The sequence below is a fragment of the Solanum dulcamara genome, chromosome 5 (genome assembly GCF_947179165.1).
Source record: "Solanum dulcamara chromosome 5, daSolDulc1.2, whole genome shotgun sequence".
Taxonomy (NCBI): domain Eukaryota; kingdom Viridiplantae; phylum Streptophyta; class Magnoliopsida; order Solanales; family Solanaceae; genus Solanum; species Solanum dulcamara.
Genome location: NC_077241.1, coordinates 984869 through 1003484, shown reverse-complemented (window position 1 = coordinate 1003484; position 18616 = coordinate 984869). Strand labels below are relative to the sequence as shown.

Below are 18616 nucleotides of genomic sequence, written 5' to 3'. Positions count from 1 at the left end.
CCATAGCTTGACTAATATTAATCAAATACACAAATATGCTTTGCATTGAAGACAATGTTTACAAGAAAGAAAAGAGATATCAAGAGAAAAATGTGTACCCCATAAACAGGCTGTAAATTGAGTGAAGAGTTTGAAAAATAAGCTTTAGAAGAAATCACATTCACAAATAACAACTGGTATGGTTTGACTATTTGACTTTGCCAAATGGCTAGGATTATCCGTGTGGACCCTTAATTCAACAGGTGAAGTATTTATTTTGGTTTAAATCCCCTATTTATTGATGAGATACAAAAAGCTACTTTATGTAGTATTTAATTTACTATGGCAGAATAGTCAGTAATGAATAATGAATGACACAAAAGAGGAGTTTTAAACAGTTGAGCTTCTTTCTTCTTTACATCTCCTCTTGTCTGGCAGGAGAAATCTGCTTATACAGATATAATGGTTTGGTCACTGAAATTTACTTATTCTACTGGTTTAGATATATGTATCTCATTAAACGGAGGACCCAAATTTGAGACAAAAAGTAAAACTTCCATATAGGTTTCTTAATTCAAGGTGAAAAATGGTTTGAGAGATTGAATTTAGTTATCAATCTTAATCAGTGTTTTAAAAGGCGGGGGCGTGAAGGAAGACGTTTTATTTAGTATATAGGGCGAGGCGTAAGTCTTGAGACGTGGGGCATAAGTCCTATAGATCTTTAATTTTTTTAATTTACAATATGGTATAATAATATAATAACACAAAATTATAAAAATACATCAATAGTTTGAAATAATTATAAATATGATTAAGGAAACTCATAGAAAATAAAACTTCTAACATGACTATACAAGTATAAATAACTAGTATCTTAACTTTCTAATAATAAAAGAATCATTATTTCTCAAAATAATTTTTATCATCCTATACAATTTTACTCCCTTAAAAGAAAATAATCAATAAAACTTACTAGTATTATATTAAAAACAACATTCCATCATGAATAAAAATAAAATTACTTTCAAATATGATAATTTTGAGACATATGACAAAATCATGAAGATCAATGATAAGAGAAAAAGTAATATTTCGCTACGTATTTTTAAAAGAAGTGTTACATAATATATAATCACCTTCATAGTGTTATCAAATAGTAAAGATGTGATACTACAACTTGTTATTTGAGTTACTCTCAATCTTCTTATCTCTATAGATTAAAAATTAAGTATTATTCATTTATTCAAGAATTATGAGGGTAAACAATTTTAACACATAATTTGTGTAAGATCTGTTAGGCGAGCCCCGAGCGTTGGGTCATGGTTGTGTTTAAGGCGTACAGTTGGGTGCTTAGGGCGTAAGTCTTACAGAACTAGGTTCCACACTTGAGTCTCGAGACATTTTGCTAGAGTTCTGCCTCAAGGCGAGTCCCAACAGAATCTTTTGAAACATTGATCTTAATCAATAACTTGACATCATAAAAATAATAATATTTTACCATATTTTGAGATTATGTACCTCTCTAGTTGAGGATAGAGGGAATGCATTTATCATACTATACACTAGTATGTATATGTGAAACGAGAAAATTCTCAAGTGGGGACGAAAACAAGCGACATTATGGTAATAATTAAGCTAAATAACGTAAAAAAGTTGAGACATACACACCCAATATTTCAAAATTCTACCAAATTTGGATATTGTCTCATTTTGCACGTATCCAACAAGGAAAAATTGCACATTATAACTCTATTACAAAGAAAAGTCAATAATAGCAAACATCCGTTTTCATGAAAGGTTCTTGAGCCATGTTGATTTAACACTCCATATAAATAAGAAATTAGAAATATGTACACAAATTGAGGTGAACTCAGAATTTAGACAGAATGAGATTGGAATAATGTTATGTAATTAGAGGTGCATTTAAGATTTGAAGTTTTTTTTTTTACCCCCCATTTTGGAGGATTAATAGTGTTTCCACACTTCCCCTCCAGTGTGACTCGAACCCAGGACCTAGCATTTAAGATTTGAAGTTTAAGTTTTTTAATAGTGATTTTAAGTTGATATTCAACAATGATTGGGTTCAACAACAATAATAACATATTTAGTATAATTTTATGAGTGAATTATGGTTAGAGTGTTTTGCAGACAGTTATAATCTTATCTTGTAAAGGTAAAGAGATTATTCCAAAAGACCCTAAACTCAAATAACAAGAATGATTAGGTTAAGAGTCAAATATTTATAATTGCTTAGTGGTTCTCTTAACATATATAAAATACATGCTGAATTTATGTGAACTCACATGTTATACTATAGATCCACTCATGATGTAATACACTATTAGTGTAAAAGTTTTATATATATATATATATATATATATATTATCATTGTAATTTAACTATTATAACAGGTTATATACCCTTTATTCCAAATTATGAAATTCATAGTTACTTATTGTTATTTTTTAACTAATGATTGTATATATTTTGGTAAAATTACCCTTTTACACATATTCCCCTAATATATTTACTTTTATTCCCATATACACCAAAAAATTTCCAAATTCCCTCTTTTTCCTTTCTCTCTCTATACCTCTCTGATACATCCGCCTATTCCTTTATTCTTGCCCTAATTTGCTCTAGTTAATTTGTTACTCTTCAACTGTTAATCAATTTCAAGGTTCCAAATAAGGTATATTTCAATCTTTCCTTATATGAAATTTTACTTCATCCTCATTCAATCTGATTTCTCCTAAAATTTGTATATTTTGATTTCTTCTGAAAATCTTTGAAAAATCTTCTAAATTTTATCATTTGTTTTCTTCTGTAAATCTTTCTGTTTTTGTTTCTCATACCTTCAATGGAATCCGTTCATGGTCTCAAACAGTCCACTAAAAATCAACGAATTCTTGTTTCTCCTGGTTCTGATTCGTCTTGGGAAGGTTACGACGAAGTTAGATCCAAACATCGTAACGATCCAACAGTGATGAATAAGCTACGTGAGAAATTGAAGTCGAAAGCTACAGTTAAACATGCACCCAAAGAAATAGACAACAAGATTGAAGGGGTTACAACACGCCCTAATCTCCCAAAGGTATGTGGTCAATTAAGTTTTTTGTTTTAGAATGAAAATTTTGTGAAGGTTTTAATGATTCTGATATATATCATTTATGTATCAGATTCATAATGTATTTTTAAAAGGAATTTTTTTTGGAGATTTTATATTTTTGATACATCATGTTTAAGTGTCAGTTTCTGTTGTTTTAATTTTTAATGATTCTGATACATATACATTTATGTATCAAATACATAATGTCTTTTTCAAATGTATTTTTTTGGAGATTTTCTATTTCTGATACATCATGTTTAAGTGTCAGTTTCTGTTGTTTTAATTTTTAATGATTCTGATACATACATTTATGTATCAGATACATAATGTCTTTTTCAAATGTATTTTTTTTGGAGATTTTCTATTTCTGATACATCATGTTTAAGTGTCATTTTATGTTGTTTCAAGTTTTAACGAAGCTGATACATATCATTTATGTATCAGATACATAATGTTTTTTTCAAATGCAATTATTTGAGATTTACTATTTCTGATACATTATGTTTAAGTCTCAGTTTCTATTATTTCAAGTTTAATGATTCTGATACATCTACATTTATGTATCAGATACATAATGTCTGTTTCATATGCAATTTTTTGAGAAAATTATTATTTCTGATACATCATCTTTAAGTCTCAGTATTTGTTATTTTCAAGTTTTAATGATTCTGATACATATACATTTATGTATCAGATACATAATGTTTTTTTCAAATGCAATTTTTTGGAGATTTACTATTTCTGATACATCATGTGTAAGTGTTATTTTTTGATGTTTCAAGTTTTAATGATTCTGATACTTCTATATTTATGTATCAGAATATAATATATAATTGTTTTTGATACATTTTCTGTATGTATCAGATTCTCATCTCATGCATCAGATATTTTAATGCATATGATACATCGTATTTATGTATAAAGTTCAAGTTGTATTTAACCATTTTCATGTCAATGCAGGGAATGAAATACGTCATCAAGAAGATCACGTCCCACCCATTGAGATTCGGAACGGCATATAGGGCTAATTTTCTTGATGATTTTGAATCATCAATAGGTGGAGATATTGTTGTCAGAAGGCCATTGATGGTTATGTTAGCGATAACGACGATCCCAAAAAAAACTAGGAGAGACATCTCTCCAAACCAAGGAGAACTGATTGATGTCCAGTAGTTTTTTTTTATAGTAAACATTTTAGGTGATTCTGATTCTTTTAATGTATCTGATACATAAACTGTAATGTATCAGATTTAATATGTTTTAATATTTCCATACATCAGATTTACTATGTTTTTCTCTGGTGTCAAAATCGAATATAAAATTAAAGTTTATGTTTTATATTTCTACTGTATCAAACTTGTATCGAGTATAATATTCATAAGTGTCACATTTTGTGAATTCTGATACATGAATCAAGTTTTATTTATTATGATACATCATGCACATGTATCAGATTCTCATTTCTCAATATTTAATGATTTCGATACATTAATTTTTAAAATTCACGTACATAATTGTCGCCTTCTTTAATAGATCAGTAATTGATATAAAGAGCCAATCTTTTATCCATAAATAGCTGATGTGCATTAACTATTCTATAGCTAAAGTTATGTATCAGATACATAACTTATGTATCAGCAAAAGTGAAAAAATAACTGAAATCAAATTCGGTATGAATTGATGCTCTGTTTTTTCCATTCGAGACGACGCTCTGTTTTTTGGCTTGAATCTTCATGGACATAACAATTGATTTTTTTAACAATTGATGTATCAGATACATAACTTATGTATCACCAAAACTGAAAAAAAATTGAAATCGAAGTTGGTTTGAATTTATGCTCTGTTTTTTTGGCTTGAATCTTCAACTTCACAACCGTTATTTTTTTAACCAAATTAATACCATTAATTAGATTAATAATTGATTTAAAGAACCAATCATCCCTTATATTAAGATATTATCCATAAATAGATGATCTTCATTAATTACTCATTAGATAATTGATGTATCAGATACAAAACTAATGTATCAGAAAAGTTGAAAAAAAAGGGGATATCGAATAATTTTGATACAATGAGGGATGTATAGTAATTAGACTTTTCCATTATGGGATTTAGGTAAAGTTTACATATATTTTCCATATAATCACATAGAACTTATATAACGATAATAGTTACACCATCTCAATTCAAAATAAATCAAGATCAATTATATAATCCTTCCTCATCATATTACTTCATTTAACTCATTTCATTTTGTGCATAGAATATTAAAAAAATAAATATTTTTGAAGACCAATTCTTCTACTGTGGATAATTGACCAAAAAAGACATGAGTGGTGTAAAAACACAAAAAAGGTGCTATCACAATGGGCCCAAAAATTTCATTTCATTAAAGACGTAAAGTTAATTGGGCCCACATTTTTTTCCATTGAATGGTCTTTTGTAGACAGGGCTCGTGTAGGTATGGGCCCACATATCTTTTCATTTGTGGCCCAAAACGTTTTTCTCTGTCTTTGCATGTGATACAGACCTAACTCCTCTCTCAAAAATCAAATCCAAAACCGTACATTTTGTATATTTTTGGTTATTTTCATAATTCCACCTTAATGTTCAAAACTTTTTGGTTTTATTGTTTTTTTGTATCTTTTGATTATTTCCACATATCCTACCTCATGTTCAAACTTTTTTATTTTGTTATTTTTTGTTCTAACGGAAACAACTTTCCTATTGATGTATAAAATAAGGTCAAGATTTGCATACATCTTATTTTTTTAAAATCACTTGTGAAATAATATTAAATATATTATTATTGATGTTGTAAATAGATTTGAACTCAGAGTTACATTCTAAGATTTCACTTTTTATCTTAACTTAATGTTTACTTTGTTAGTGATAAAATAGTTGGTAATTATAAATTCTGTCCAAAAAAAAGTGAAATTTCAATGAAGAATAACTAGTTTTCTGTGTAACCTTTTGTGTTAAAGATTTAATAGCTTGACTATATTTAATTCATACCATGAATTGTTCTAAATGAATGATTTATTAAAAATAATTTAACTTTTCTGTTATATCTTAATTAATAAGTGGGGTTATTAATTAAAGAGGGGCCACTGTTGGAGAAAGTTGAGTCTTGGAAGTATTAGGGACTGAGTCCATGTATTAATCAAAATGACAACTTCATCCATTATCTGAACACCAAAAAAAAAATATAAAAATATAAAAAAAATAATATATATATATATATATATATATATATATATATATATAATTATCCTTAAAAGTATGATGATGTAATTATGATATCATGATTAACACATACTATAAAATTTGGTTATTGTATGTGTTTATATATTCTTTATTTTAATTTATGTGTGTTTCGCGTAAACTAAGAAGGGCTAAGTTTATGAATTTATAATCTGTGATTTTAAAGATCATTTCATATTGAATTAAGTTGAAATATGGTGCATCTTCATTATTAGAAGGATTCATTTTTCTCTAAATAGTCAAAGAGGTGAATAGGGTGTTAGAGATATATAAATTAAAAATAAGTTTGATTAGGTATATTTTCAATTTTAGATGAAATGTAATGATATAAGGATTTATATATGAATATAGTATCCTTTTGAGTATATTTCAAAAAAGAATGTCACATTATAAATTACCTAATATAGTGCTACGCTTAATTGACTTATCGTGTCCATCTAGCTATTAGATCCATAATTTCTTTGCTAATGAATATGAAATTGCTATATACTTAAATATTCTTTCACCTAGCTACATGCTTTTACCAACTCTCTTTATGTTTGTATTTAGTTGGGGACTAATGCGGTAATTGGACCCTAATGAAAAATAAAATTTTAAAAAATAATTTAAGAATTAAGTGACCTAATTTGATGGCAATGTCCATACATTCACATATTCATTATATTATATTTAAGATCATAAAATATAAAAATTAATTTTAGCACGCTATGCTTTTTTAACTTAAAGATATTTATAACTGGACATAAAAAATTTTAAAAAAATAAAAACTTTAAAAATTTGTATTCTTTTTATTTTCTTCTGTATATTAATAATTGATATCCAAACTTTTTGGCCCAATAATAAGGATTCCCACTGGTTATACTAATTAAGAGGGCGAAATGCTTTCTTCCTTGAAGTTTTTTATACCTAACTAAAAATTTGAACTTGAGATCTTTCATTAATGATGAAAGAATTCTAACTATTTCATTACAATTTTTTTATAGTGAACTTGTGCTATTAAACATGTTATGATATCTTTTATAACTTGTGGTGCAATAATTATGACTTTTAACTAATTTTTTATACTATATTATAGTATATATTTTCTATAATAGCATATTGCTATATCAATAAAAAAAAATATTCGAACAAACATCGTTATCGGAAGGACTCTTGACTGTATTACTTTCCGATGGGCACATAACAAATTTTCGTAGTCCTTTAATGTTCAAAATAATGTACTTTCCATATTGGAAAGGACCGTTTTATTCAAGTTATATATAGCAAATATTTTACAAAGAATTTAATCAAACATGTAATATGTAGTGGATAAAATTTTCACTTATCAAGATATGGTCCCCTCTTATCGTAATAATTTACTTATTTCATAGCTGTATTTTTTGTTGAAATTGACATCATGATTCATCAAGAAATAGAAAGAACAAAAAATACTTAGACATCAAAATCTTATAAAATCACTCTGTCTTTTCTTTTTTTTCTAAATCTTTCTGTAACGTTTTCTTGCTTTCTATTCGGAGTTTGATATTCATTTTAAAAAGTGTTGATTGATTCAGATTTACATGGCGCAAAATCTACTGTTTAAGAGCTCTTCCTTTGGTGATGATTGAAGGGTCCTTATGATAAGTTAATTTCGTGATATAATTCGTGATCTTACATTACTAGAAGAGGGACAAGTGCATTTTTCTAGTAACATCTTCATCTAAAAAAGAAGTTATTATATAGATACATTTTGTTTATTTAAAGAAAAGGGTTTGATATATTTCTCATCTTTATCATTTAAAGTTGATATCTCTCTCGTTATGATCAAAGTGACATATATATATCGTTACTATTATACAAATGACTCATATATACTCTTTTTCTTTAACGGAAGGGAAAAACATTAATTTTAAATTTATTATTTAAAGTTTTTTATTAAAATAATAATTCATATAGGGGTATATTTAATCCTTCTCACACATAATTTTTTTTATGACAATTTAATTTCAACGACTAATTTAGATTTATTATTTTGATGGTCAAATTTATTTTTAACTACTTTTCTTGTAAAATTTATTATACATGCCCCAATTTTTTTTACAGATATAAAAATTAAATTACAATAGAGCTGCAAAAAAAATAATTTAAATTTTTTTCTTACTTTTTTTCTCCTTTTCCATTCACACTTCTTTCTTTTTATTTCTCTTATTTTTACATCAAAGAATGAAAAAAAAAATGAAATAAGAATAAGAAACTCAAATAATGATAATCGAAGAAGTCAAAAATAATTCATATGAAAAAAAATTAAATATAACCCTAAACTTAGATAGAAAAAGAAATTCATTTATGGGTGTATTTTTTATTTATTTTTAACTTTCTCAAAAAAATTTATCCCCTTGCATGATTTTTTTTAAAATTAAAAATTATAAAAAAAATTAATTTTTTCACTTTTATAAGATGAAAAGTGTATATATGAGCCATTTTTGTAATGATGGAGGTATATGTAAGCTATTTTTATAACAATGGGTTATATATGAGTCATGTTAAAGTTCAGAAATATATGAATCGCTTTTATAATTTAGGTATATTAAATCTAAATGATTAAGTTGAAGGTATATGAGGGCCTTTTCCTTTATTTAATTACATCTTTGAGACTTTGACACTGACTCAAAGAGAAGATTTGAGATCAATACATCAATCTAATTAAACATTTCCCTGTTTTTTCTAAAAGAATTTATTATAAATGAACCTAATTCTCTATTTCCGTTTATGTATCTTATTTCCCTACTTCAAAAAGAATGTTATTTTATATTTAGCAATTTTTAAATTTTAACATCTCATATCATGACATATTTAAATTCATAAGATTTAAAAAATATTTTAATATATTATATATTTTTTTAGTTTAAAATTATAAAATTAATAATCTTTTTTATTTTTTTTAATTTCATGTCAAATCAAATTAAATATATAAATTTTTTAAAAAAAATATTATTTATCGAATTTCTAAAAACAGAAAAGGGTTGACTATGAATAGAAGGGATGACTAAATTGCCTAATCAAGGACTCAAAGGGTCACTATTTTATTTTTATTTTTATTTTTCACGTAAATGAGTTGTCAATTCTTCATAGAATATTTTTGGAAAAAGGTGTATTTTGGACCTAAAGAAAAGATAAAGGTCGGTTTGACAAATTTGATCATTTTCTAGATTTTGAAACCGACCTTTTTTTTTAAGCAGACTCTTTTGCCACTCCAAATTCTTTGTTATTACTATACTAACGTGTTCGTAGTGGCTACTCATTCTAAATAATGTATTAAGGGATTAGATTAATTTAATATCCAGAAAACAGTACTTTAGATTGAAGTTATGAGAATTTTTTTTCGTTAGTTTCTTATTTGACGTCTAAATTTCTGTTTGTGTTTGGATAATTCTAATTTATATAAAGAAGTTTTATTATAAGTTCTAAGAATTGAACTTGAAATATCTAATTAAGAGGTACAGAAAATTCACCTGGACTCCCTTAGCTGAAAAATTGTAATGCATATAAAGTCTAAATTGTTTTACACAACGAATACCCTCAATACAATCCAAGAGCTCTTCACATGGTCACTTCTTGGCCATATATCTTTGAAAAATAGTTACAATCATGAAATATTTACTTCCATAAGTGAAAGTTCTTATCAGTATTCTAGAGTTTCTCTTCTAGTAGTTTAAACTCCGAGTCTATTTTTAATTATGAAAAGTGATTACTTGCGAATTTTACTCGATGGTTTATGTAGTAAAGGGATGTACCTCATATATATATATATATATATATATATATATATATAGGACTTGCTTTTATTGAACTTGGAGTTGGTCAAGAGAGTGTTACATATCAAGTTGTAGAAGGGTATTGCGAGACAGTCTGAGGTAGAAGAAAAAATACGAGGTACGTTATTGCTTAGTCTTGTTTTTATGAAAGCTTTAACAATTTATGGACTGGTTATACCATTCGCACTTTTATTTGCAATTTTTTTGTTTAATCTTAGCTTAGCAACAACAACAACATATTCAGTGAAATTCCACTAAGTTGGTTCTAAGGAGGATAGAGTGTATGCAGATCTTACCATACCTCGTGGAGGTAGAGAGACTGTTTTCGACAGACCCTCAGCTCCAGTGCATTAAATCCAAGTAAAAAAAGAAGAAAACAATAAAGAAAGCATAGTTGTTAATAAGAAAAGCAATGTAAAATCTACAAGAAAAAAACAATAACAACAATAAAGAATATGATAATCGAAACAAAAAATAAACAACACATGGCAAGCGTTACAAGGATACTACTAGTACTACGACAACACTAGCAAGCCTAAACCTACGGAAGGTAAGACAACACCCCACTCTACTAACCTTTTACCCTAATACGCAACCTCCACTCCTTCCTCTCTAGAGTCACATCCTCAATTATATGAAGTTGTGGCATGTCTTGTCTAATCACCTCTTCCTATTACCTTTTTGACCTACCTCTACTCCTACACGTACCCTCTACAACCACCCGCTCACACCTTCTCTACATATGCTCAAACTATCTCAGTCTCACTTCTCTCATTTTGTCCGCCACAAAGACCACTCCTACATTCTTCGGATAACCTCATTTTTATCTTTTTGCTTCTAGTATGACCACATATCCAACTCAACATTCTCATCTCCGTAATATGCATTTTTTGAACATATGAGTTTTTGACTGGCCAGCGTTCCACCCCATACAACAAGTACGGTCTAACACTACTCTAAGAACTTATCTTTATATTTAGGTAGTACCTTCTTATCACACAAGTTTCAGAAGCAAGCCTTCATTTTATCCATTTTGTCCCAATGTGGTGTGTGGCATTATCGTTGATGTCTTCACTATCCTGGATTACAAATTCAAGATACTCAAAACTCTCTCTTGAAATAGTCAGTATGGCAAGCCTTACTTCTACATTTGTTTCATCTAATGCAACACTGAATTTGCATTTCAAATATTCTATTTTGGTCCTGCTCAATTTGAACCTTCTTTGTGTACTCAGCTTAGGTCCTCCCCGCAAGGATAAACTATCTTTGCATTTGGACTCTAGAGTTTGTCTCCAAATCCCCAATCTAGCATAAACTTTGTTCCGTATCGTATCAATCAGTACTATGTTATCCACAAATAACATACATTATGGAGTTTCCTCTTGAATAGACCGTGTCAACTCATTCATCAAAATACATGTCCTTTATCTTCCTAATATAAATTAAATCATTGGGACATTTTTAGCCTCCAAACACCTTCAGAGGACATCCTCGGGACTTTGTCATAAGTCTTTTTAAGGTCAATGAACACCATATGCAGATCCCTTTTCCTTTCCTTGTATTTCTCCACCAGTCTCTGCATAAGGTGGATGGCTTCAATAGTCGATCGCCTCGACATGAATTCAAATTGATTATAAAAAATGGACACCCTTTTCCACAGCCTCATCTCCATCATTCTCTCCCAAACTTTTATAATGTGACTTATCAATTTGATATCCATGTAAGTATAACAGTTTTTGGTATCACCCTCGTTCTTGTATAATGGAACCATTGTACTCCACCTTCATTCATTGGTCATTTTTGTCGTCTTCAAAATAGCATTAAACAACCCCCAGTCAACCACTCATATCTTTATTTTTCATATATTATTGTCTTCGACTTGTCGTTTGCTTGATTAAATTCTATTAAGATTTTCCTCCTCCATTCTTTATTCTCTGAGAAAGAACTTATAGAAAGGGTTGGTTTGCAAATGAGAAATTAGCATTCTAACTCACTTTCATCCTCCCGATCATAGATCAAGAAAAACTCGTTTTAGTAAGTGTTAGTGTTCTAATAACCAATATCGTCAATTATTCAAACTACTACAAAGTCATTGTTGTGAATCCATGTGTACTTCTTGAATAACTTGATTTGCCACTATTGTGTTTTGTTTATTGTTATTATCCGTTTGGTCATGGATAGTTTTCACTTTTTTCTCAGAATTTTATTTTGAAAAACTATTCGTGCATGGAATTTTTATAATTTTATTTCAAACTTGAGATTGAATTTCGAAATTTCCTGAAATTTGCAGAACTCCAAAAAACTATTTTTACAATTTTCCCTCTAAATCCCTCACAAAAATTCAAAAATAATTTCAATCTGTATTGATGTCCAAACATAACTCAAGTTTCAAATACCACTCTCAACTTGAAAAACTATTACCTTTTCCTGAACTGCACAATTTCTCTATCCAAACGCCCACTATTGATTTGTGCAAGAAGATAATCTAGTGACATAACTCAACGTCTTGCTAGGTATAAATTAAAGCAAATTAATAAGAAATAAGATTCCCATGTATTACAGGCTGATCCAGTTTTGATAAAACAATCTCATATTCTTTGAGTGATATGTACAGTACTAAAACAAACAAACAAAAAAACAGAGGGAGGTTTAGTTAAAAAGAAAAGGTGCTAGTTTCAAGCCTTGCAAGTTCATTTAGTATCCTTGTACATGGCGTCAATCACATCCTGCACAAAATTGAATCAAATCAGAAATGAACATGTACACAAAAAACAGAATTATGAAATATGTAGAGGTAGTTTTCTGTTACGGGAAGTTCATAAACTAAATGCATATAGAATTAGGAACCGACGTTGACAAATATATAACATGAACTTTGTTTTCTTCCTCATTTTGCTTTATCTTTGACACTGTCTGCATTGATTCCAAGAAATTATACGTCTTTCTAGGCAATTTCCTTCTAGATATAATCAAGAAAAACTAATGTTAAGAACAATCTTGGGCATTGAAGATTATTGATCATGCTATGAACAAAATAACCAATATTTCTGCTCATGAACATGAACTCTAGTCTTTGGGTAGTCCACGAGAAGAAAAAGATCCTAGGGTCTAACTCAACTTCAAAAGTTAGCTCATATGGTGAGGAATGACCAAGATTATATAAGGAGACAATAATCCATTCTCTCAACGAATGAGGTACCGTTTAACAGTAAATGTCAACAATGGGTTAAAGCAGTGGCGGAACCAGGATTTTCATCGAGGGGGTTCAAAAAAATAAGTAAACACGCTAATAGTATCCACAAATAAGCAGATCGGATCGGGTCATATATGAACGGGTCGGATCAAATATAAGCAACTAGATAAAATTCAACTTTAGCTCAACACTAACAATAAAATAGAGAAAGTACGCGTTTGACATAATATTAAAATCAATATGAGAAAATGTATTTTTAAAATTTTAATTATGGGTTCTGTCGCCGTCATTGTTGTATAAATACATTATTCAATTTTTGAAACTAAATAAGGAACACAAAAGATTATACTATCCAAAAAAATATATTAAAATAAGAGAAATAATTAAATGAAAGTTTAATAATGAGGATTTTCTTAATTCTTAATTTGTACGTTAAAGGCATATTTTTTCTTAAGTTGTGGTCACTAATCTGTAGTAGAAGGATAAGAGAATATTTCCAAAATCCAATCCTATTTATTTAATCTTACTTATAATCATATTATTCCTTAATCAAATAAAAATTAAATGTTTGACTTAAAATGAGTATGAGAGAATTTTTTTTAAAATTTTAAATATGAAAACTCAAAAAAAGTTATAACTTTTACTTAATTTTATAAAAATAGAAAAAAATTTATTGTAAAGTGTAATTCATTTTATGTTGTGCTCTAAAATATTAATGTAAAATAATTAAACACATATAATATAGTTTAATATTACAATATTGGGGTTGGACGTTTCATTTATTAAGCAAATAAAAATTAAAATTGGCTGAAACTAAAATATGAAAAAAAAAATGTTGCTACCCGGGCTCGAACCCGCAGACTTAGCTCCAGAATTTGCAATTTCGTGAACCCCTTTACCGCTGGACCAAGTCTTTGGCTTGTGTTCAGGGGGTTCATTATTAAATATATACTCATAAATCAACAAATTGATTCTATACATACGGTGTAATTTTTCGACGAAGGGGGTTCGGATGAACCCCCTAGGATGCATGTAGGTCCGCCCCTGGGTTAAAGAACACGATCATTGGTCATATGTCTACTCCTTTTCTCATGTCCATTGAAATAATATTGTTATTAAGGCAAAGGAGCATGCAACAGACTGTTTTCCCCCAATAGAGAATATAATAGCAGTGAAATAAGAGGAAGACAAGATAAAATGGAAAATTTTGGACGTGGATCAAGAACAATAACAACTAAGCTTTAGTCCCAAAAAAGTTGGAGGTATGATAGAGGATATCACCATAACATTCACACACAGATAAAAAAGAATTTACCTTGTAGTATTTAAGCAACTGTGGTCTCTTCTTCTTAAATGTTGGAGTCAGGAGGTCACGTTCCATGTCAAATGGAACTGGATCGAGGTGTAGAGCTTTTATGAACTCAAATCCCTTCAGCTGCAAAGAAAATAAGTCATGTTTACATAAGCTTGGCTTTTTCTGCAAAACATCAAATAATGGAACACAACCGTGGAGGCGGAAGAGAAACAAACCTTCTTTTCTTTTCCAGCTTTTGTGAGCTCCCCTAGTATGTGCTCTTTCACCTTTGAATTTTCACATAGGGAATTAAAATCCCCAGAGAGGCCATTCTGTTTGGCCCATTTTTCAACCTCTTGTTTACTTGGATTAACAACAGCAACAAGGAAAGACTCAAAGCTGCTCCCATATACCCATACCTGAAGCCAATCAAGAAGAAAAACTGAGAATCGTGGAGTCTAAAGTGGATAACTGTGTTACTACCAGACCATATTATCTAATCCTAGAGAACCAATAATGCAGCTAGCACTATTCATGACAGACAATCAACCCTTCAAAAGTTCGTCAATCAAAACGAGATGCAGCATGAGCTGATGAGGCTCAATGAACTTGACTTAACTAGAGATAATGAAGGCTTCTATCTCTAAAGAACATTAAAATATTGAACAGATTTACCGATATGCTCTATTCTTTATGAAAATTTGGTGTATTATGCCCAAAAACTTTCTATCACACGTTAATAGTAAGCCTAGGGAATATTGTTGGAGAAAGACCCCTTATAGAGAGTTCTTGGCCCACCCTCCACTCTGTTCATGGTTAGCCAGGAATGAGATTCGGGGTTCAATTTCATTTATGACTTTCACCTTGCACTGTACATTAAACAGAATCTCGATTCTAGCACACATGTATAATAAACTGTGTGATGGCTCAACACTTGTACACTATGCTCTATTCTATATTAATATTCATTTACATTATGCCCAAAACTGGATCACTAACTCTATGAATATCATGGTGGAAAGATCGGGAAAGCTAAGAGAATCTTATGGAAAGCAGTGGCAATTTGTCAGCTTTCAACATCACATTTTGCTGCTCCCCAATTTATATTTGTATAGAAAGAGCTACACACAAATTACTTTAGTTTTTTTCTGTTATAAGGAAGATGACAAAATACATAGTATTAGAATAAAATGTGGCTAAATATAGCAAAGTGAACAAAGATGATTTAGCGCACCAACTCCTTCAGTAATCAGTAGTTTAGGAAGGGCTGGTGTACTACCAATATATTTCTAACAACATCTATTTGTGTATTAATCATTTTTCAAACTCATTTGAGGACATGTAATGGAATGTCTATCCACACAGGGAAAAACATTTCATCTTAGAATTATATACCATGAAACAAAGCTTATTTCACCAATCATCACTCTTCAGCTTTAGACCTAGGGAATACCTAGGGATATTTATGCATTCCATCTCATCATTCCAGAACTAAATTAAACATTTGTCAATTGACAACGAAATATATTTGCATAAAGAATGAGATTTTAAAATGAATAATGCTTCTTTCTTTTAACAGCATAGTGTTCGCACAGATAGATCACGGGTGGATGGAAATTTCTACCTTATTTGTTCAGAAAATAAATTGCACACACGAAGTCACCAAGTTGCTATAGTTTAGAGGCAATGCACCTAATGGGGTTAGTTACCGAGTCAATAATAGGGTTATTGCCAAATACATTCTCCAAATTTTCGACTGCAACATATTCTCCTTGTGATAGCTTGAAAATATTCTTCATGCGATCAATTATCTTCAAGCTACCATTTGGTTGCCACTCACCAATATCCCCTGAAAAGATTTTTTGGATACAAGTTCAATTAAAACTTTTTAACAAGTGGGACATTTATCAGTTCAAGCGGATTTTTTATTATAGAAAAACCTGTATGGAACCATCCATCAATCATGACTTCTTTTGTCAAATCCTCACGCTTGTAGTAACCAGAAAACAGTGTGTCTCCCCTCACACATATTTCTCCACGTGGTGTGCTTGAAAGAGCATCATATTCCATTTCAGGAACAGACACTAAGCATACATCCACATTGGGCACCGGAGGACCAACCGTACCAAGCATATCAAACTGATTGGGTAGAGATACAAATGTACCAGCACATGTTTCAGTAAGACCTAAAAGTAAATGCTAAATCATCAGCTTTGGCAAGAACACACACTAGCAAATCATCAGGAACAACAATACAATTACTTACGCAATCTAAAGAAACCAAACAATTTCTCATCCATAATCGTAAAATCTAAAATAAAATTACAATATAGACACAAATGAGAGCTAATTGTATATGTATCACTATAATTTGTCCGAAGTTGCTTCTTTATGTTCAAAAACAGCTTGCAAGAAGACTTATGTTCTTATGTCCAAATCTTAGCAACAAATGACTTCTCTAACCAGGACCATAAATCTACTTGGCATATCACTAACACTTCATTATTGCTTCACAAAGTTTCTAGAGTTAAACTGTACATACTACAATGAAAACTGCCAAATCTCGACTTAGAACTTTTTAAGAAGTCTATCCAACCAAATACCTTAATTTACTTAAATTTGTTTGTCTCATTGAATGGTTATAAACACCATTTTAATTATTTCCTTGGCTTTACCGAGGGAGTTATTTTTTATCTTATATCTTTCAAAACTGGGTCGGGTCAGCCCACTTGGAACGAACCCAAGACCACCAAATGTCCAACACACGTTAATTCGTACAAAACAATAAAAGCCAACAATCTCTCAATACTGACAAAAGTACGCATCAAATTTCAGCCAAGTTAACATTATGCTGATAGATGAATGCAGAGGAAATTTGAGAGGAAGGTATAAGTTTTAAATCCTAGGGAAACAAACATCACTTATTTTAATTTTTCAATTGAATATAACATGTTGGGTCTAGGGTGAGCTGATATTAAATTCATTTTATTAACACCATTTATGGTATTACTTTATCTGATGTAGGCTTAGAGAAGTCTATGATTAGTTATGTTGCTCGAACTCTTTAAAAATGTCAACGGGTGCGTGTCGGATTCTCCAAAAGTAGTGTATTTTTGGTGAATCCAACACGGTTGCAACATCAAAAGTGACTTCTGCCAAATCCCAGTACTTTCCAAATGTCAATATATTACTCCCCATAGAAGCTACAGAAATGCCAAATTCCAGAACAATTCAAGCAGAAACCTAAATTACCATGCTAGATCTGTTTCTGTAAAATTACAATAGAAGCTTTTCTGCCGAATAGTTTAAAAGTTTACTTACTTCAGCTATAATCAACACTCAGACAGAACAACTGCTGATGTCGCTTATGACAAGATTATAAACCATGAGATTTATCATATCTTTTTACAAAAAAAAAAAAGTAAAATAAAGAAGCAAATTAAGGCTGTTGATTATTTCGGGATGGAGCAAGACAATAAGTTTAACACCATAGATGGAATTAATGTGAGGGTTAGAATAAAATACCATATCCTTGAAGAACATGAGCACATGCTACAACTCGCAGAAAAGCTTCTACATGAGATGAGAGGGGTGCTGCTCCAGATAATATAAGGCGCACTCTGCCTCCTAGCCCATCTTTTACCTAAGAAATAAGCAGAAGCAATCGAAGTTTCATATCTACTGGTACAACAGGAAGCAAATTTAGAAGATGTATCAGCTGCTGCAAGAGTATCTACACCACCTTACTGAAAACAACTTTGTCAGATATTGGAGATGCTTCGTGATATTTACACCCATCCTTCAAATATTGAAGTTTTCTGCGGATTTTAAAAAGGTAGGTAAGGTACAGGCTCAAATAGAAAATGCCTCAAATAAGTTCCAACATTCATACTAAACCAAAAACTGGGACCAAATGTCTTCTCAAATATACAGAATGCAACCAAATGCACATGGAAAATCAATTCAAAAGTGAAAATGCTTGT

The 18616-nt window shown here is 30.0% G+C and overlaps 2 protein-coding genes across 2 annotated transcripts in view; one reads left to right on the top strand and one right to left on the bottom strand.

Annotated features, from left to right (window-relative positions):
• Positions 1-2808: 2808 nt before the first annotated feature.
• Positions 2809-4261, top strand: LOC129889669 (uncharacterized). The gene is made up of 2 exons (XM_055965075.1): positions 2809-3073; positions 4049-4261. The coding sequence occupies exons 1-2, from the start codon at positions 2840-2842 to the stop codon at positions 4259-4261; spliced, it is 447 nt and encodes a 148-aa protein (XP_055821050.1). The 5' UTR covers positions 2809-2839.
• An 8398-nt stretch (positions 4262-12659) lies between these two features.
• The window catches only part of LOC129888662 (long chain acyl-CoA synthetase 4-like), a 33701-nt gene continuing 27744 nt past the window's right edge, over positions 12660-18616 (bottom strand). Inside the window, exons 14-20 of the mRNA XM_055963613.1 lie at positions 18376-18451; positions 18159-18276; positions 16574-16819; positions 16343-16482; positions 14870-15052; positions 14655-14774; positions 12660-12872 (exon numbers count right to left, since the gene is read on the bottom strand). Of these exons, the coding sequence (XP_055819588.1) occupies positions 12837-12872; positions 14655-14774; positions 14870-15052; positions 16343-16482; positions 16574-16819; positions 18159-18276; positions 18376-18451 (919 nt within the window). The 3' untranslated portion in view covers positions 12660-12836. The remainder of the gene's footprint in view (positions 12873-14654; positions 14775-14869; positions 15053-16342; positions 16483-16573; positions 16820-18158; positions 18277-18375; positions 18452-18616) is intronic.